The 21,832-nt window shown below is 38.1% G+C and overlaps 1 protein-coding gene across 1 annotated transcript in view; it reads left to right on the top strand.

The window, feature by feature from the left end:
* Positions 1–21,832, top strand: part of LOC105457564 (muscle calcium channel subunit alpha-1-like) — a 42,372-nt gene that overhangs the window by 4,308 nt on the left and 16,232 nt on the right. The window contains exons 2-22 of the mRNA XM_011702302.1: positions 51–190; positions 3,010–3,116; positions 3,326–3,478; positions 5,697–5,893; positions 6,177–6,280; positions 7,316–7,479; positions 7,975–8,077; positions 8,393–8,538; positions 8,664–8,737; positions 8,970–9,121; positions 9,308–9,425; positions 9,506–9,598; positions 9,778–9,898; positions 10,026–10,117; positions 12,432–12,604; positions 13,100–13,209; positions 13,380–13,494; positions 13,644–13,773; positions 13,931–14,100; positions 14,382–14,469; positions 15,180–15,287. Of these exons, the coding sequence (XP_011700604.1) occupies positions 51–190; positions 3,010–3,116; positions 3,326–3,478; positions 5,697–5,893; positions 6,177–6,280; positions 7,316–7,479; positions 7,975–8,077; positions 8,393–8,538; positions 8,664–8,737; positions 8,970–9,121; positions 9,308–9,425; positions 9,506–9,598; positions 9,778–9,898; positions 10,026–10,117; positions 12,432–12,604; positions 13,100–13,209; positions 13,380–13,494; positions 13,644–13,773; positions 13,931–14,100; positions 14,382–14,469; positions 15,180–15,287 (2,658 nt within the window). The remainder of the gene's footprint in view (positions 1–50; positions 191–3,009; positions 3,117–3,325; positions 3,479–5,696; positions 5,894–6,176; positions 6,281–7,315; positions 7,480–7,974; positions 8,078–8,392; positions 8,539–8,663; positions 8,738–8,969; positions 9,122–9,307; positions 9,426–9,505; positions 9,599–9,777; positions 9,899–10,025; positions 10,118–12,431; positions 12,605–13,099; positions 13,210–13,379; positions 13,495–13,643; positions 13,774–13,930; positions 14,101–14,381; positions 14,470–15,179; positions 15,288–21,832) is intronic.

The following is a 21,832-nucleotide window of genomic DNA, read 5'->3' as shown; positions in this document are numbered from 1 at the left end:
GTGCATCTCCCTTCATATTTTTCACGGCGATTTTTCCTCTGGTGTTGCAGGAGAAGATAGAGTACGTTTTTCTTGTGATTTTTACGGTGGAGTGCGTGATGAAGATCATAGCTTACGGCTTCGTCGCGCATCCAGGAGCTTACCTCCGCAACGGCTGGAACTTGCTGGATTTCACGATAGTCGTGATTGGGTGAGTACGTTAACCTTGAAAAATCTACATTTACTTCCCCTCCTGTCTATAAAAGGATCTAGGCTTTCTTTGCGCAGACTTTAAAGTATATCGATTGAATCTGTTAGAATTAAATTATTATTTATGATAAAATTAATTAAAAAAGTTACGCGAATGTAAGTCCTTTCAAATTTTTCTTCGCTGCATTTCTGGGGGGAGATTAGCCACTCTCGGTCATTTCACTCCAGGTTCACCTATTTCTTTCACCTCAATTTTTTAATAAATAGTGAAAATTATTTAAAAACCACGCCCTTGTAGCATCATAATATCCAATAATATCCCCGACGTTGTTTTATAATAAACTCACTTTTTCCCGAATTCGATGGCCGATGGGCGAGTGTCGACGAAGATAGTACCTAACAACCTATATCGAGTTAATTGGACCAATGCCGACGTAATCGATAATGCATGACGATCATATACACTTTGACGGTGGATAGTTTGCACCTGGTGATGTCTTCTCAGTGCACACACTGTCAATGACGTTCGATGAACGTTAAGGCGCAGCGACAACTCGTAGTGCAACTCGAGTTTGACGTTCGCTTATCGCAGATGTAACGACGATCAAGTTACTTTCACAAAATCTAATACACACTTTCACTAGAATTCACCTCTAATACATTTTTTCAAAAGAATTATATAGATTTTCAATAGAATTTAAAACATGAATATGAACATTATAATTCTACATAGAATAATTTCGCTTTACAAAACGTGGCGAAGAATGTCGACAGTGTTTGTCATAGCAGTCTAAAAAAGACCTTAATCAGTGGAGCTTTAATATTTATAGGAGTTAAAAGTGTATTTCATAAATAATAAAGCAATTTTGCATTCGCTCTATTATAATATCGATTATAGTGGAAGCACCTAAACAAAGTTATTCTTTTTTTGGAGTTATTGTATTTTCGTGTTTTCGTGTACATAATTAAAAAAAAAGAGCAGACTGAAAATTGTGAAACTCGCGTTACGGACAAACACGGAAACGGCGCGTCGTATTTATTTCATAAAAAACGCGAATGCGCACGCGAGAGTGTTTGAAGCTACGGAAATAAAATTGATTTAAGCGCCGAGCTTTACGAACGAGTCGGTCCGGCCATGTACTTCGCGAAGCGTAAATAAAGTGAAATTGACGGCGCGACGGACGAGGCGAACGAGAGCGAAGACGGAAGGTGCCGCCGGAAGGAAGGAAATATTACTCGAAAAATCCTTTCGTTCATCGGACGGATGCGACGAAGTGACGGGCTGAATTATCACGAAGCCCGTATGTGAGAAATCAGCGAAATAATCCCACGGCCGGTCGGTCGACATAATGTCACGGCTCATGCGTGTAAATTAAATCCAGTCGCGGTACAACAGCGCGCAGCAGATCGGAGGGGGATTGAAATTTTACGAGTGCCGCTTAAGTCGATAATGCCCTAATAGGTCTGTCCCTTTTCACATGGTCGAGCGTTGATAACTCTCGCCGCAATTAATACTTCGCGGATCGGTTCTACACGTGGGATTTACATTCGCGATTGTTAAATCGCTTATGCGTGGTATTTATTGGAATTTTAACGGAAATGCATATTGTTTTTTCAAAAATAATAAAAATAACATTCCGTGTTTGCTTTTAATGTTTCGTAAAAAAAAAAGAAAAAAAATGCGCTTTCTTCGCAGACAAGAGGCATAAAAAATCATTAAACATGATTGCAACACTCCCTATGCCGGTACAAGCCATCTGATAAAGAGTATCGGCGCGGGGACTCGATACGCCTTTACGCAATTATTACTGCTACGATATTGTGGCGCGCTGTATATATACGTGATGTAAATAATGATGTCCTGTTTACTCGCGATCATCGATTTTTGCAGGATAAAGAAACGGGAGAGCCTCGCACAGACGTGCACACGTGTGCGCGCGTAAAATACCGAGGAGTTTGACAAACAGAGCATGTCGGCCAATCCCCCGTCCCTCTATCCCGCTATTTTCCCGGTTAATGATCCGCGATGCGAATTTATTTCCGCAAACGAGCAGCGCGGATTGTTCCGCGAGATCTCAGATACGGTGGACTCTCGGATCGACAGGCGTAGCTATGCCTGTTTCGGTGGTACATTTCGCGTATATCCGACTTGCCGTCCGATAACTTTATCGTTTTCGGCTAATGACACGGCGAATCGATCCGTCTTAATGTCCCGCGAGAGAGAACATGCGGCACATCCATTTCCCTCTTCTCCCCTACACCCTGCCCACCCCCACTCGAGTCGACCATTACGCGGGGACCATTATTCAAATGACATGGTGCCTAATGCACGAGGAAAATGCAGCCGTCGGTAACATTCGAAATTGTCTCATCCGATGCGATCGTTTCCTTCCGGTTGACGGTTCACCCTTCATCTCGGCTCGTTTACGACAACGTCACGTTCGTCGAACGTTCGCGGGAACATTGTAATTTAAAGGCGCGACACGAAAGATTGCACGTGCCGGGAACAAAAAGGTGCCGGAAAGCGCTGTTTTTCCTTTTTTCAGCGAATCTTGTTGGTTGGGAAAAATTTTTCCTTCTCCACCCTCCCCCCCTCCAGGCTCACCCCCATCCCACTTTTTATGCCTCATAAATGTTCTCGTAAATGCCGCCACACGGTGTAGTGCTATTAGCCTTGGCACATAAAGCCCTTTTCTTCAGGGACAAATTACGTTCCGGGAAAATGACTTTCACAGCCTTCATTATCAAGTCTTCATTTTATCGTCAAGTCATTAATCCTCGTCTGTTGCATAGAAACATTTCTTGCGTTCCTCTTTGCAGAATGATAAGCACGGTGTTAACGATACTGATGAAGGAGGGTTTCGACGTCAAGGCCTTAAGGGCGTTTCGCGTTCTGCGTCCTCTCAGGCTGGTTTCCGGTGTTCCAAGTAAGATCGAAACGCTTAATGTAAACGCGATTGAATGATTTCATTTGCAAAAATAAACACAGAAATCATCATTAAAAATTAACAAAATTTGAATACAATTTATGAGTGAAATGTTAATAAAATCGTAGTTCTTTCGCTCAAATATATTTTGTTTAGAGAATTAAAATGAGAATGACGCATAATTAATAAAAATAAATTTATCTGTATAGGTCTTCAGGTGGTCCTAAACTCCATTTTGAGGGCGATGGTACCACTTTTGCACATTGCTTTATTAGTTCTCTTCGTCATCATCATTTACGCTATCATCGGCCTCGAGCTATTCTCCGGGAAGATGCACAAAACATGCCGGCACAACATAACCGGTAAGTCTGCGATTTCACAATTAACATTTAATAAACGATGCAACGTTTTCATGACGGCAATCATGAATCGATACTCTCAATATTTATTATATTCTTCCGGGGCTCAGATCTTTAGAAAAATTTAATTTTGGTATTTTTTTAAGGTTATTTTGAAACTAATTTATTTGATGCATCATTAGAAATTAACTGCATATTGCACGTGATTCTATCTTTTTTAAGAAAAACTATAATTTCCTTCTTTCGCGTATAAAAAGAGAGTGCTTATTTATAAGAGTACGGATAACTTTTAAATAATTATGAACGTAATTCATATTACACTCGAGGTTTCTTGATGCTGGTCCTGCTAAGAAATTTATGCATTTTGTCTCTGATCTGTTAAGAGGCCGTAAAAAAACGTAATGAGAACGGCAATGCGAAATGTCGCGAAGCTCACTGAATTATTGCGCAATATTTGTAGATGTTCCTAAGAGTTGTTGATTGGTGATTAAATGAAAAAAAAAATCGAATACATTGAAATTGGGCAAGAAGGGAATCTGGCGAGAGTCCCTCTAGGGGAACTCCCGGCTTAGCCTCGAAACACACTTTCCACCGAGACGGCTATTTTAGATATGATTCAACCGAGACACAGACGCGAAACTAACGTCTAATTATTATTAGCGCGAGAGGCGCGCGTGCGACTTGCGTGCCTCTTGAACGACGAACAGCTGATTCTCAGGAATGTGTAAAATAGCTTAGGGATGGTGTCGGGCCTGGGCGATACGAAAACTCCGAGAGAGAGAGAGAGAGAGAGAGCGCAACGAAAATGAAAAAAGTTTGTCTTACAATGCTCTTATCAAACTTTTTTCTTGAAAACCTAGAACTCTCTAGTTTCTATTTTTTATGTCTATATATGGAAGCCTACCAAATCTCATTTTAATTAAACTAAGAATGGCATCTGTGAAGTTAGTACATTTTGTTAATTTTTAACAAACAATACTTGTTCTAGTAGCACTTTTCATATTTGAATCGTTCTTGACATTAAACATTAAAAAATTAGTCCGAATTTTTAATACGTCTACTAAGCTGTCACAGCTACTTTAGCACAATCAAATGCGACTTATATAAAAATTACTTGCTAATTGATTACTCTAATCCTAATTTTTTCGCTGCAGCCGTTTCGCAAAAAACAATGGCTGTGCTAGCTTAAGTTTAATGTTAGCATAGCCATAAAGAAAAAATGTTTATAAGACAGAACAACAGAACTTTTGAAAATGATTCACTCGCATCGTCTCGATCGGAACAAGCCAGAACTATCGCCGAGAATTATCAGCCATATTTTAGTCGAACGCCACGCTAGCGGCAAAAATAAGAATTGTTTAAAAAATTTTTATCAGAGTTTATTTAGTGTTTATTTAAAGAGAGATGAGCCGTGCTGGAATGTGAAATTAGCATGTCATTTCTTACTTTTTATTTTTTTGTATTAAAAATACGGAACATTTTTTAATGTTCATCAGGAACGATAGAATCATAGAAAATGTTACTGGAACTGTTATTGTTTTTTAAAAATGAATAAAATGTGCTAACTTCACATCTAAGAATGCTCAACTTATTCTACCCATATAAAATTAATTTCTATTAATTACTTAATAGTTTAGTTGTTTGTGTATACATTATATAGACACATACAAAAAGATATTGTAGAGCCAACGTTAATTTTAACAATCAATTGTAATAATTACTTCAACTAATTAAAATTAATTTATATTAATTAATTGGTACTTTAGTTGATTTTTCGATATTTCTTGTTGTCCTATATTTATGTGCCATTAATAGGCGAAGCTAATTAGTTAGCAATTATGTCCATTATTTTAATTTGATAAGAGCTACAGATACAATTTGCCGTGCGGCCGGCGGTGTCAGCCCAACGTAATTTAAAGTTTAACAAAGCAACGAGCTCCTTTAATCGACCTATGTACATATCGGAGAAGCGCGAGACAGAAAGGCCAATAAATCGCCTTCGTGCTAGCGAAGAAAAGAGCCTAGTCTTGAGCCGCCTTGCATAAGGTGTACGTGCAAGAAAAATGTGCAAATATTTTAACATGTTATGATACGTTAAACTCGTTTACCCGACCAACTCGAGCCAATTAGAAGTTTTAACGCGGAGTGCCGACCTCATTTACGCTCCGCGACTGCCGTTATCCCGTCGAGATTAAAAATTTGATTCCCCTTTATATCGCAGGCGAGTTAATGGAAGATCCGGTACCATGCGATCCCGGAGGGTACCAGTGCTCTCGGGTCGGACCCGACTATCACTGCAGCAAGCAGTACTGGGAGGGCCCGAACTTCGGCATCACGAATTTCGACAATTTCGGACTGGCCATGCTCACGGTCTTCCAGTGCATCACCCTCGAGGGCTGGACGGAAGTGCTTTATAATGTAAAATCTGCACGTATAATACTCATGTTTTGATTTGGCGGAGTCTCTAGTCATATTTATATAATCTTATTTAATCAAACGAGAGAAACGTAAACGCACACTCTTTTCTATGAAATTATGTATAAACTTGCATTATATACTGCACTATATATTAAAGATTGACTTTCAACTGTACATTTTTTGCAAAATTTCCAGATATATATCACTGATTTTAAATAATAAAAAAGAAACGACACAAACTCCTTCGAGAAGCTAAATCTCTTCGTAATTGTGTTTCATCTAGATCGAGGATGCGATGGGAAGTTCGTGGCAGTGGATATACTTCATTTCGATGGTCATCCTTGGGGCTTTCTTCGTGATGAATCTAATTCTCGGTGTGTTGTCCGGGTAAGTGTTGAGAAAAATCTTGCTCTACAGGCAGCTTTCGTCGCGGAAAAAATAAGTCAAGGTCTAAAGATTGCAGTTCTTACTTGATTAATTAAATCTCACGAAATATTAAGAATGGTAGATTAAATATTATTAAATTTACTGTGCGTACAGATAAATACGATATTTATCGATACAACAGGATAATAATTTCGAATTGCCGCGAATCCCACGGATCACTTTAATCCGCTGAAGCGGCTCGTGACATCTATCCTTGCGAAGTTCTGCAATCCTTGATGACGCGGGGGACGGGGGAACGAGATAAAAATATCTCTTTCTTAGGTTGATACATATACACATGCACACACTCCATTGCGTATCGGTAAAGGATGCGCGGCTAATCGAGGCGTGAAAACGGTATCGATGACAAGCGCGATTTAACTTCCTTCCCTTTTTACGTTTTATCCCGCCGCTTAACGCCACGCGCGCAAACACTCTCGTTATCGGAAACATCGCAAAATGCACGTTTGAAATATATTTCGAAGACTGCTCGAAAAACAAGTCAACATAGTGACGAAACACGTTTCTTAATATCGCAGAAATTTAGTAAAAAGAAAGGTAAAAAACAGTGTAATTAAAATTGCATTTCAAGAGTTTAACAGAATATGAAATTTTATATATCAAAATGTTCATATCGGGTTAAATTTTTTATCGAAATGCACGTTCATCAAGAGACGTTATTCCTATAATAATTAGATCCTTAGTGGCATGTGGATCGATTCTGTTCTACTTGCCGCATAAAAGAAGAAAGACTATGAACGTCGGAAGAGAAGAGCGTTTCGCTGGATGTTTCCCGATACGAATAGACCGTATTTACATCGTACTTGTCCTCGTTCGAGCGGGTTCGAAGAAGTGCGGGCAAATAAAGAAGATACCTTTTACACGCGCGTCTCGATTTCCGTTTCATTGCCTTTGAAATGTTCCAATTACACGTCTCGCGCGCCGTACTTCTAATCACGAGGCGACCGTACATGCACTTGTCCCGCTTTCGTGTAGTGAATTTTCCAAGGAGAGAGAGAAGGCGAAGGCGCGCGGCGACTTTCACAAGCTCAGGGAGAAACAGCAGATCGAGGACGATCTCAGGGGTTACCTCGACTGGATAACGCAGGCCGAGGATATCGAGCCGGAGACCGACGAGCCGAAAATGCAAGATGGGAAAAGTACGTATGTCCAAAGGGAAAGAGAATTTTTCGAAATTAAAGTACTAGAGATAAGTGTATTCATTGAAAATAATTTGGAACAATTTCGCGATATTCTATCTGTTATAATCATAATAATAAAAAAAACTCAGTAAAAATGATTTTACGTATATAAAAAGTAGTATCAATTAAATCGTGTAAATGAAAACCATAATTTTAAGAGCGTCTTCTACGATCGGAGCTGTGGCTCTTGGTACCTAATAATATTTCTTTATATAAAAAGTAATTTTAGATACTATATTAGTAATAATAACCGTGGATAAAAACAAGAGAATTTTATGTAATTGCGATATGTTTCGTATGTCGTGCATTTATGCAAATACGCGCGTAGGAGTGCGTAAATTAAATTCGAGAAGTTGTCACACCAAATCCAATTCCACGTGATGAAATAACTTTCCCTCCCTAGTTGAAGGTTGTTAATTAATTGACTGAGTTTGAACGTTTAATATTACATAGCTAAGCAGCAAAACGAAATAGAGAGTACGGACCAATTGGAGGGTGACGAGGAAGGGATTCAGCAAGAGTCTTTTTACAAAAAGAAGAAACGGGACTTAGAAAGGTAATTGCGACACTGAAAATTGTCTCACTGAAAATCGCGGTTTTAAAGTACGTTTAAATGTTCATTTTAAGAAATAAATAATCTCCCGTGAATAGTCATTATAGTAGATATTTCGACGAATCTCACAATCAATGATAGACTTCAGAAAGACTCCTTCTCAGAAATACTGTCGCGCTTTTATGCGTATCGAGGAACGTCAGTACAGAGATCAAAGCGTCATTTGTCTGACAAGCTCAAAGATTCTCTAAGCATTTGTGTATACGAGCGAGTGTGAAGTTCAAGTTACATGGCGCATTGTGATGTGAATATTCACAGAGTGAACAGGCGGATGCGAAGAGCCTGTAGGAAGGCTGTGAAGTCCCAGGTCTTCTATTGGCTCATCATAGTTCTGGTCTTCTTGAATACCGGCGTTCTCGCCACGGAGCACTACAGTCAGCCGTCCTGGTTGGACCAATTTCAAGGTAAATATCGCTGCGTCGCTACTACCGCGGAAATAATGTCGACTTGTTTGCCTTTAATTATAAATTCGCTCCGGCGCCTTCAGCAATGCGTTTTGTAACGCGTGTTTCCCTCTTTTTGCCATCAGAAATTACAAACATGTTTTTCATCGTGCTGTTCTCCATGGAGATGATATTAAAAATGTACAGTTTAGGCTTTCAGGTGAGTGATTATCGTAGCACATATTTCTCGATTCTTCTCGATATTTGAAATTATAGTGTAATCATCACTCAATTAATATTCATTATTTATAATTATTGATATGTGTTTGCATGTTATATTAATAAGGTCCTATATTATCTCATTAAATAGAAAGAGAGGGATACGTAGTATTCCCCCAAAAAATGTAAATGAGGCATCTATTAATCCTCAGATATTGTAATTTACTTCGCAGGGTTATTTCGTTTCGTTGTTCAATCGTTTCGATTGCTTCGTCGTGATCGGCTCGATCACCGAAATGATACTTACACGTACACGTATAATGCCGCCTCTTGGCGTTTCCGTACTCCGTTGCGTCCGGCTGCTCAGGGTATTCAAAGTGACGAAGTGAGTACGCATATGTATCAGCCAAATCTTTTTATAGACGTAATTTAGGTCCATCAAACTCTGCAAAATTGTGTCATCAAAATTTATCGTATAGTGTCACACTACGACACGTCTCTTTGGAGAAAATAAATTAAATTTTAACGCGCAAGATAAATGTGACATTGTGAGTTATCCTTTTGTTTGCAGATATTGGAGATCACTGTCGAATTTAGTGGCCTCTTTATTGAACTCGATACAATCGATCGCCTCGCTGTTGCTTCTGCTTTTCCTTTTCATTGTGATCTTCGCTCTTCTGGGCATGCAGGTAGATTCATGCGTAAAGTATCTGTAACGATGTACCAACGTGCGAACGCCTTTTAATTCAATTCTTCGAAATTTAAATAGGTCTTCGGTGGGAAGTTCAATTTCAGTGACATGGAGGAAAAGAAGCGTTACAATTTTGACAGCTTTTGGCAGAGCCTGCTCACTGTATTTCAGGTATTTAATTCATTTTCACGAAAAAGGAAACTCAAACACAGTAATCTGTAAAATCGCGAAATTCCTGATTTATCACGACGTTTAACTCCGAGATTGATTTCATTTCTTATTTTTGCACGTCTCTATTTTTCTTCTCCGTTCTAAAAATAATGTGGCACGCTCGGCTTCTGCATCTCCAGATATTAACCGGCGAGGACTGGAACGCTGTGATGTACGTCGGGATTCGAGCTTACGGCGGCGTCGCCAGTATCGGCGTGCTCGCCTGTGTTTATTTCATTATCCTCTTCATATGCGGCAATTGTATCCTTTATCGAAAAGATAAGTCGGCGACGAAACAATTGTCCCTTCCCTTCTCGCGCGCCGTGTACTATCGATTCGGTCTGATTTCATAAATTTTAATCGATCCTTGACGAAGATAGCAACGTAGATATCCTCTTGAACGTGTTCTTGGCTATCGCCGTCGACAATCTCGCTGATGCCGAGTCCCTGACTGCCATCGAAAAGGAGGCCGAGGAGGAGGTGAGTTTCATACATACGATATTGAACTTAGATACCTATAATGTACCTATTAGATTGCCGGTGCTTTTGAGCACCAGAATTTAACGTGAATGTAATACCTACATGCACAATAGCTTCGTTGAATAATTAAATAGCTGTATTGAACTATATTGAGAAATCTTCTTCTCCCTATTTTGCCAAGATTCGTATCTCTCATTAAAAATCTTTATTCTTTTAAAAACTTGTACTCATAATAACTCTTGCTACTGTATAATAACGTACACGATATATCTTAAAATGTTCTTGTAGCACCTTGTCTTTCTATTGAATGACACACTTTTCAAGCCTTCCATTAAATTAATGAAAAAACATAATTATATGTATATGCTGTCCCTCGATATAAGAAAGGCCTTGACACAAAAGAAGCAATAAATTTGAGTACACGTCATCGCGCCTTTCTGTGAGAATTGTAGAATCGCGTAACTCTTGAACGAGCCGTTTCTTCCGGATTTCCATAAACAATCAGGCTAATTCACGATCTCTCACGGAGAGAAGCGCGTCTTTACGTCGCGTGCAAAGCATTTGCGAGAAGTGGATATTATGATGCGCGATTACAGACAATGCGAGCTCGCTCGAATAAATCTGAAGGCCGATGACGACAAGACGACGTCTATCTCCTCAAGTGCGAGTAAATGAACGTCGCGTTTAACGCCCGTGCGTATAAAGAGCGATAAAAAGGGCTGCTCTAATTTTCTTCCTCGGATTTTATCACGTGAGATTGATCGTTCCAATAATATTAATTCAGTCGAGGAGCTTGTGTAGCCTTTTCGCATAACGAGAGACGCTTTCCATAATGTCTAAAGTCAAACACACAGTGCCCCAGAATTCTGTTTATTTTTAACGACAGATAACTCCGTCAATTTCAAACTCTAATTTTATCCCAAACTAAAATTGATCCAAATTGACGTGGAACTAGTCAAATTAATGTTATACGGAGACCGGAGAATTGCCTGCGTAACGTCGGGCTTCCTTCATCGAATGTGCAGCCGTTGCAATTCACGAAGTTACGCGACGCGAGCAACGCAATTTTACTCGTAAGGTAGTTTAAAACCGCAGCGGCAAAGTTCGAAAGCTGATTAATCATGCTTGTGGATAACGACCAAACAACATTGTGGAAAAACTGTTGATTGCTCGACGAAAATTATGATCCCGCCAAGTTTCAAGCGTGCGTTCCTTAATGTACGACGCACACCTTGTTGCACTCATAAATATACAACGCCGTCGTACATCTCGCTGTGTTATTTAACACTCAGTTTCTGTGTATTCAGCAAGTTTTTAATTTTTACGTATCAAGTATCTATTGTTTTATGATTGTCACACATAGAGAAATATAATTTCTCTAGACACGTAGAGAAATATAATTTCTTCCAACGTTTCGTTCTCTTTTTGATAGGATGAGACGTGTCGGAATTGATGTTTGAATGTTCGAATATACAGAGTATTATCTTATTGTTTACCAACGACGCTTTTGTAAGTAATAAAAGAAGTTTGTAGTCCCGTTGCAACGCGAGTTGCACAATCAGATCATGGTAATAAAAAGTTTATTGCTCTTTCTCTCTTTCTATCTCATCGAACTTTTTACTACCAATGTTCATATCGCGTTCATCTTTCGATTTTACAACGCGTAGAAAGTGATGAATTCGCGTTTTCTCGTAAACAATGAACAGGTTTTACCCTACACAGGGACATTAACGAGATATAATTAACTCGGGAATTTGGCATACTCTACGATAACAATAACCAAATATTTGTGTACGTACTGATGTACTTCATGTTTAATATTTGCGAGCGCGTGCGTTATTGACTTGTAGAAAGAGCTTTGCACAATAATGACATTAATAGTCGGACAATAATACATGTTAGCCTATTCTATTTGATATAAATGCACGAATGTAATTCGTGTTCTTCAATAAATCCTTTAATTAGTTCCACAGATTATTTTTCTCTCTGACAGACGTAATAGACTCTATATATTGTGTGTGAGATGTCTGCAATGCAGAGAAATTGAATTAATTGAATCAATGAAATCATAATTAAGATTGAATTAAATTTTATTGGTTAAATAAAACATATGGATTTAATTTCTATTACTTAGGTAACGTATTTATATTTTATTTCAATAAATATTATTCCATCCCCAGAAATTTTGTTCTGGGCGTTGCATATCGCTGGGATACTTTTTTGTACGAGATCGTTGTTACTGATTGCCCATCGATTGTTGTCTTTGATCGAATGTCTTTGACTTGGCAGATAATTACCCTCCTCTATTCTACAGGCGGAAAAAAATAAATCTCGCAGCGGCTCACCAGCAAGGGACGAAATCAGCGGCGAGGGTGGCGATGACGGTGGCGAGGGGACCGGCGGAGAGGACGAGGGCGCCGGTACAGATCTCGAACACGATCCTAATGAGACAATGGAGGACTACGAGGCCGCACTCGATACCGAAACGTAAGTCCCCTCTTATAACACAGTGGAAGTTGTAATATAATGATGTGCATTATTACATTAACGAGATTGTGAAGAGCATATTACGCACTCTCATTCTTATGTAACGTTATTATGATCCGTAAAACTCAAGGGGATTCGCAAAAATCGATAATCACGATACAAGGACTGACGACACGCAGCGGTCGTGATACGACCATCGCAATACGTGATTTTCGTTTTAATTTTCATTTTCAAACCAAATTTATTAGGAAACTTAGCGGCATTAATTATTACTTAACGTCTTTATCAAAGGTACTAAATTGTCTTAATTGAAGAATTTCATCTTCTCCCTTATGAGAGATATTGAAAAAGTTGTAGAATCTTTTATTTAAACAATTACTTTTTCATAGATTTTTCTAAAGAATTCACACCGGAAAGTCGAATCTACAAAAAGTCTGTTAAAAGAAACACATTTAGAACGTAATCAGTGTCGAATAATTACCGCTAATTATGCAGGTCTGAGAAAAGTGAGGATATGAATACGCATAAGGTGCGACTCAACGTTGAGTCTGACGAAGAAGTGGAGGAAGAGGAAGAGGAGGAAGGTGAGCCAGAAGAAATGCAAGGTTAGTTAGTCTGACATTTCTGTGCGTTTCAAGAACTAATAATCGAAAGAAAAACTGTTCATTCAATTGTTTTAAGATCTCGATATTCCCGTTACATGCGAGAAAAGCGAGTAAAGTAAAATTCAGTAGAGCTATATAAAGACAAGAAAAGAGACTAATTTCTTTTGCAGATGACGGACAGGAAGTGACGGCTAGACCGCGAAGGATGTCCGAGTACAACACGCCCGCCAAGAAGGAACCGATCCCGGCCGGCTCAGCATTCTTTATTTTTTCAAGCACTAATAGGTACAAGAAGCTTTTTGAAGAATTCGATTTCAGCCGCCAAGACAAAATATAAAGAATAATTCGATCGAACTTTTCCAATCTTTTCATTTTTCGTATAATGTATCTTTATCGAAAGCCACTCTAAAATCATATCTCTTTTCGTTTCGCAGGTTTCGTGTGTTCTGCCATTGGTTCTGCAATCATAGTTACTTCAGCAACGTGATATTGATTTGCATTATGATTTCCTCCGCCATGTTGGCCGCCGAGGACCCACTGAGAAGCCAGTCGGACAGAAATAAGGTATCCGATAAGGCGCCGAAAGACGAATCAATTCTTTAATTTTTTTTAGCCACGCCGTTGAGATATCCATTAATTTCTTCGGAATTTCAACGGAACTATATCGAAATATCTGTTTAAGATGGCTAACGAAATAGCTGGTGTGCGCTTCATGTTATAGATACTGAACAACTTTGACTACTTCTTCACTGCAGTTTTCACGGTCGAGATCTGCCTCAAAATGATCTCGTACGGCTTCGTCATTCACAAGGGCGCATTTTGCCGGTCGGCTTTCAATCTGCTCGATCTTCTCGTCGTTTGCGCTTCTCTCCTCTCTATGACACCCAACGCGTATGATCTTATTCTTTATATTAATATTCATAACTTAGTCTTGTATATGAAAATATAAAAGAGGACAAAGTTGGTCTTTTACAACTTTTTAATTAATTGCAATTGTAATCGTGCAACTTTTCATTGTATAAAAAGAACGCAAATGGCGTCATTAAACTTGGAGGTAGAGTTTCGTTTAAAAAAAAGTTTGAAAGTTGCCTGAAAGATTACTCTAGAGGTATTTTCTTTTTACATCTAACTTACTTTGTATTGACGTGCCGTTATTTATTGTGTACTTGCAGCTCTGGCGCATTCTCTTTCATCAAAGTGCTCCGAGTGCTTCGTGTACTGAGGCCGCTGCGTGCTATCAATCGCGCTAAGGGATTAAAGGTATCTCTTTCATTTGTCTCATATATTTTCTAAGTCCGCTAAAACCGGCCCAATTCACAGCATACCGCCCTACCGTAGTGCGTAATAATAAGCGGCATAATATACCGTAATGTCCACAGCCAGCTAGATTAAAGAGTCGCTCTCGTTAGTCCGACGTTGATCGCTAAGCGTGCGCGAAATTGCAATTTATTTATACAAATGGTGGAAGAGCGCCGAGCTAATTTTAGAAAAAAAAATCACGTTAAACGGCGAAACGATATATTTCGTTCACGCTACATTATGTACCGAGAAGTTTTTGTTACGCGGGAGTCAACACGTGATAACTATCACTACGCGAACATTTATTTACCGACAAAATATTATTTACCGTTAATTTTCTTAGCCAATATAAAATTAATGCAACAATACCTAAATAATTTTTTTTCATACGTTGCAAAAAGATATTAAAAAAGATACTTCTATATACCTTTAATTAAGAAATTCATTTCCGAGTATCTCTAGAATCTTAACAAGATCCAGATTATGCTGGCTCTCCAAAAAAAAAATCGCTTTTGCGATTCAAGAAAGCTATGCGAATTTGACGGTGACAAAATGCTAGTATTAAAGTTCGCTACGAGCGAAGCAAGCGTTAATACGGCGCGGCGCGCGTAATTTTCATCTCTTCTATCACGAAGGGCGATTATATATTGTGATTAATATTGTGAACCCAGCACGTAGTACAGTGCGTCATCGTAGCGGTAAAGACTATCGGAAACATAGTCCTCGTCACCAGCCTCCTGCAGTTCGTGTTCGCCGTCATTGGCGTACAGCTCTTCAAGGTAGGATTATCGGGCCCCGATATCGACACGGCCCCGAGAAAACTCTCCTCCGTACCTCTTTACAGTTATACACTAGAGTGGCACTGGTAATATATACATATAATTATTATCAGTATATACAATATATATATATATTACCAGTCGATTACCCCACGAACATCCCAAAAAAACCCTCTTAAAATCTCAGCCTCAAATCTACCCTCTCTTTTTTCTCTCTTTTTCTCTCTTTTTCAAGATCTGTTTTCAACATTTGTTTATTCGTTTATCCACACATTTCTTAATGCAACCAGAAATTTTATTCACCATCTCACCCCAAATTCATCACTATTACTACGACTACTGTCTACCTTAGTACGCCTTTGCTCGACATCTCGACAGCTTCTTCGACGATTATTTCCGTCTTGTTGCAAAAAACACGCAGTCGTATCCGAAGATCGCGATTAATTTAGAAGTACTTAAGTCCGCGTGAATTCTTGTCTAAGTGAACCTGACGGAAAAACGCGATTGGAAAGGATTTTCCAATATTGTTTTTTGAGAAAACATTAATCAAGAGTGTTAGCACGTGTTTAAGCTTTTGCCTTATAATTGGATTAAATTTTCTCATCATCGAAAATTATGTCCATATCAAATTCCTGCATCGCCCTTTTGGATTTTGTAGATTTTTATCACAGATTTTTTAAACACGCGCACGAGATTTTTATCACCGTTTTGCGCACTCGATACACATGTGTGAATATACGTGTATACTTTGAGTACGTTTTATCAATGATGATCGCAGAAAGCTTTAGAAAATCCACTTCGCTACTACGGGATCGATATGGATCGCTAGTTTGCGTGAATGAAGCGGGACGAAGTTGCGGAATTAACGAACGCATCATCCAATTAGGAGAGCATCCGTTGTCTCAAGCTTCGATATCGACAACGGGTCGATGCTCGCCCGCGCCGCAGCGGCACGTGCAAAATAATCGTCGAGGGGTGCGAGCATGAGGCGAATGTTATTTTTCTCTGACAGATGCACCTCTGGGTATCTCCCCTGTGAAAATGTCTTTTGCTTATAACTTACTCATAATTGGGATTCTTGTCTCGACACTCTCCCCGAAACCTCTCACTAGGATCATTGATTTGTGTTCTTTGTCCCCACTGTACATATAAGATTTTCTTTATGCCAAAGCGCCCCGTTTATCGGAGGCCAACTCGTTTTTAAGCTTTATTATTCGATTTTACATCGACGTAGCTCAATTGATACTCACACCGATCGTTCATTTTGCCGTTTTATTATGTTACTTCTTTAGACTGTGTAAAAATTTATATTAATATATTTCAAAAATTTAAATCAATGCCGTTTGAAATTGTATCTTAAAAAATCTTTTAAATGTGTAACGTATGTGAGAGAAAATCAGTTTTTATTGATAGAAAGTGTATGTGTTTACGATAAAATTTTTCTTGACGTAGATTATCATAATTTTGAATAATCAGTTTCATTGAATTTTATTTTGCTGTATCAAGTATACACAGCTCAAGGCCTCGGGCTAAGTACTTTAAAACTTTAGAAAAGCGCGCGAGTTTTATTTAGAATTTATCCGACAGACTCCATCGAGGCAACCAGATTATTTACACATTATAATGCCGTGTAGTAGAATAAAAATAACGCATTTTTCTCTTGCTCTCTTTCTTTCTCTCGGATATGGTGTGAAAGCAGTTCTCTAGTAGTTTCCACGTATCAATGTTTAACAATGTGAAATATAATTTATCGTTTTCTTGACTCTCTAGAGCATGATTTTACAATCTTAAATCGTGATAAAATTATTTCAACGTATATGCATGTTGTTTTGAAGACATTGTTTCGAACATTAAACAAAATCTTGAGAAAATTGTAGTAAAATTAAAATTGAATCGTTGATACTATTTGTCGATATTTTTTAGCGAGAAAAAAATTATTGTTATTGTTTTTTTAAAATAATACCTATATGAATGTACATAATTTTATTTAGAGCTGTAAAAGAGAGACAGCAGTTTTGTTATACGCAATAGAACTTTTTTCGATGCAAAATTTTCTTTCACGTTCGTTTCTTTGTCACTTCAATATCGATATTTGATTCGATATACGTCTACTGCTTTCAGAGCTGCATAATGTCCAATCTAAATATATGTATCGTTTGCAATATTTTGGTAACCAGAAATTATTTGTGTTTTAAAAATAAAGTTATACGCGTAGCAAAAATAATCGTAAAAATAGTAATAATAAATAGTTCATATAGCGTGAGAAATAAAATTCTGATATAGGTATATGGATATAAGGTCAAGTGAAGCAATTAAAATTCTTGAGTAAAGTGAATAACACGATGATGTTTTTAATCAAAAAAATTAGTAGCTGCAATCTTAACATTTTTCTAATATAATATCTTAACATTTTTCTAATATAATTCTATCAACTAACAACATTACTTACATGTACTTTGACGATTTTGCAATAATCATGTTATCATTGAAAGATCGCAGTGTTATTCCACTTATCCAATGGTTTCAATTACTCCATTTGCTCTTTTATCACAGTAAATCGTGCCACGCCGATGTAATTTAATATACGCATATATAGTGAACGAGTGACCGGGGGGAGATGAGACGATGGCTCAAAAGTAGATTGGGGATAATCGAATGTAAATAAGAAAAAAAAGGAAAAACGGCTTTACGCAAGACCCTAACATGCCTTTGCTCTTTCGGCATTAGTTTTTGTTTCTTCGTTTTTTTACTCCTATCAGCTGGACACCTACGATATACCTGTTTTATATATTACATATATATCTCTCTCTCTCTCTTTCTTCTTTTTGCAATCACGAGATTTTTTACTGCTCGAGACTTGACAGACTACATTGCTGTTCAGACGACTCGAAACAATCACGCAACACACGTACAAATTTACACACATTCTCTCACGCCAAACATAAATATACACTCTAAATATCTACAGTGAATAAAAAAATATTCGAATTTTTTCCTGGAAATTCTTTTCCAAAGTGTTATATGAGACATTTATATTTCTCGTTCAGTTTAATTTCTTAATTTTTTCATTTTTGAAAAAGGAAAAAAAATAATACGCGGTCTGGTGGTCACGTTTCATGCGATTTTTTTCTTTTCTGAAAGCTGAAAAAAGTCATTAAAGGTGTCGATTCGACGATGTGGATGAGCTAAATTTCAAATTGAAATGGCCAATGTCTTAAATAACGTCCTATAAAAAATTTGCAGAGATTTTTTAAGAAATGAGAACAACGTTGAAAGTTAATCTTTTTACATCTGGGAATTTGATCATATCTTCCATATATAAATAGTTATTTAAGAAATTATTGATCTTAAATAAATAAGAGATAATGCAAATTAAATTAATTTCTTATTTATATCAAGGAAACGAATATTTTTTATACATTTTAAGATCAGCACTCTGAAAATCACGCTAAAATTATTAAATTAAATTAATAAAAATACGAAGAAATGTAGATATATCTCAGTATATAATAAAACATTTTTATTTTTCTCTGAAATATACGTTTCATATATATAGAACAATATAAATTATTTAGATCTCTATATAACGTAAACAAAAGAAATCTGTCTATAAAAATATATAGCTGCTTTTATGAGTATCCAAGGCAATCCTTCAACGTTATTCGAGCGGTGCCGGTGCTTCCCACATCACACACATAACTCCCAAAGATAAGCACGCATACACAGACACATACATACACCACACTCACATCTACGCGAGATACAAGCAGACCTCCAAGAGTATAGTAATTCCTTCGATTTTTATATTTTTATACACACACACATCCACCCACCCAAAAAAGAAATTAAAAAAAAAAGACTCACGCAGACTTCGTGATTTTAAGACTGGTAGTAGAGGATGTTTGAGAGTTGCATGCTTGTGCCGGCTAAGCATTGCAGTGGTGTGCCGCTATATTAACATGAGAGAGAAAGGTGGAGGAGAAGAGGAAAAGGAGCATTGTTTTCTCATAAGCTCCACTCGCCGCGGGACTTCGCCGTCGGACAATCGAAAGGGGAAAAGATCACGAAAAGCGGTCCCTACACGCGCACACAGACCCATAATTGCTGCAAAAGGAAGCACCACGGCAATTTCCTTTTCCGTCCGTTTCATAGGCTTGGATCATCGATCTCGATTGTCTGATTTCATCTTGTGACTTAATCTCATTTCTGAACATAAAATAGAATTAAATGTGTCGTAAGATATAAAAAAAAAAAACAGAGACATGCGGCATGAAATCGCAGACAATCGATTATTGTATACTTACATTTCAAATTCGTAATGATTGCTAAAATTAAATTTTTATAGAAATCAATTTTAAAAATCAAGAGTAAAATAAAAAATTTCTGGAGTCATAATATTAAATAGCATGTTTGACTGTTGTGATCGACGACGCAATCGAGATCGATAAAAAATTCAGATAAAGTCGGATAAAACTTGCTTATTAGGCGAGCTCGATGGAAGCGGCTAGGCTTCAGAATCAATGTCGGTCAGGCTAAATTAGGCGTAGGCAAATCGAATTTAATTGCATTTAATTTTATATACCGCGAAAACTCCTACGGCCATCGTTCTGCAATCGCGTTAATCCTTTATCGAACTTGCTCGCTTCTTCTTGCGAAGTTCTACAAGTACTATTAATTTTCCAACCAGAGCCTGCAGAGCTTCTTAAACACTTGCGAACAAGTGTGTATCAATGTTTCGTAAAAAATATTAAAGTTCTCCGCCCGATAAAGGATATAAAGGATAATTTTTCGCCATCAAGCACAATCGGCAGGATAATACAGAAAGGATGTTCGCAAACTGATCGAGGATATCGGAATGTGGAATTCGGCGCTTATGCTAGTACGATAAAGGAAGATATAGAGCAACATAGAAGATGGTAGACTAGTTGACATTCTAGACTATCTCTATATATATATACATATATATTATTCTGATAGCTTGTTCTGATTATTAATCTTAAGAGACAAGTCGTTCAGCCCGACATATCTATCTATCGATCTATCTACCTATCTATATATATATATCTATCTCTCTATCTGTCTATCTATATCTATATACATATATATATATTTCTCTCTCTCTCGCTCTCTCTCTCTCTCTATATATATACACACACACACACACATACGCGCACACACACACACACACACACACACACACACACACACACACACACACACACATATATATATATATATATATATATATACACACATATATATCGCTCGTAGTTTCATGTATATCGATCGCCCTACCACATTACGTACTCCCTTACACGTACACACACGTACACATACACATACAAGTATGCGACGCAGTATTGGGTGTCACAGAAGTAACTAAGCGCAAAGCTAGCGAGTTAATTCGCAAGTGCCTGGTTTCGAGTTCTCATTCGACGAGGTGCGAGAGGGTGAAAATGTGTCGGCCCCAAAAGCGGGCTGCAATCACAATAGCAGTTGTGCAGGCGTGAGAAAAAGCAATAAACGTGGCGCGCCGGCCGAGTCTGAGGTGAAATTTTTACGACAGCTTCGCAGAGAGTCGCCGGAGCTTTCTGTCAATTTCGCGACGCGAGCTTCGTCGTGAGAAGCGGGTGATTCGGATGACCCGTTTCCAAAAATTAAAAACAGCATTTTTCTGTCGAATTTCCGCTTAGAAATGTACGACACTTCAATTCGAATGAAAAAAAAGAACATTTCATTGAAAATTTACGACAAGATGATGTTTCGTATGGCAAGGTATACTTTTATGATAAACGAGATAATTTACACAGAGTTATTTATATAGAGCGTTATTAATAAATAAAACATAAATATTATTGACATCCGTGTTATTGGATTTACTTTCTCGTAGACTTAATTTCTCAGACCGCTTCAATTTTAACTTTCAATCTTCGGAGATCTGGGTATATATTCGAAACGATAACGTTTACTAGCGGCAAATGCCGAGTTTCACCGAGAAGCGGTTCAAACGAGCGATATCTCACACGATCAACGGATGTAATCGAGCACGCTCATGATCACGCGTATAAAATCAATTTTCGTGGAAACGACAAGGTTTTCCCATCCAAAAGTCCCACAGGTGCATTGCCGAGAAAAAAAAACATCGAGCACTGATGGGTTGGATGGCGAGGGCTTAGTTAACGCGATGAGAACAAAAGGAATAAGGCTAAGAAAAAAAAGAAAAAAGAACCGAAGATAAAAGAGAGAGAAGTCGAAGATCTCCGAGACGGGAGAACTCCGATGAATCGAGAGGAAACAGAGAGAAGCTGCGCAACTTTCGAAGGGATCGATCAGTCGTGTACCGCCGCGCGTAATAAGTTCGTACGATAAAAGAAAAAACAGGCACCACACACGAGAGAGGATAAATCGAGCTAGAGGCTAAATGCTGCTACGAGCAACTAAGGGCGCGAACGAGACGATTAAAGAGAATACAATATAAAAAAAAAAAATTGAAGTCGCGGCGAGAACTTCCACCATCCGAACGGCCCCACAGATCCCCCCCGCCC

This window comes from Wasmannia auropunctata, unplaced genomic scaffold (assembly GCF_000956235.1).
Source record: "Wasmannia auropunctata unplaced genomic scaffold, wasmannia.A_1.0 LD335207.1, whole genome shotgun sequence".
In the NCBI taxonomy this organism is placed as follows: Eukaryota; Metazoa; Arthropoda; class Insecta; order Hymenoptera; family Formicidae; genus Wasmannia; species Wasmannia auropunctata.
This window is presented reverse-complemented; position numbering and strand designations above follow the sequence as displayed.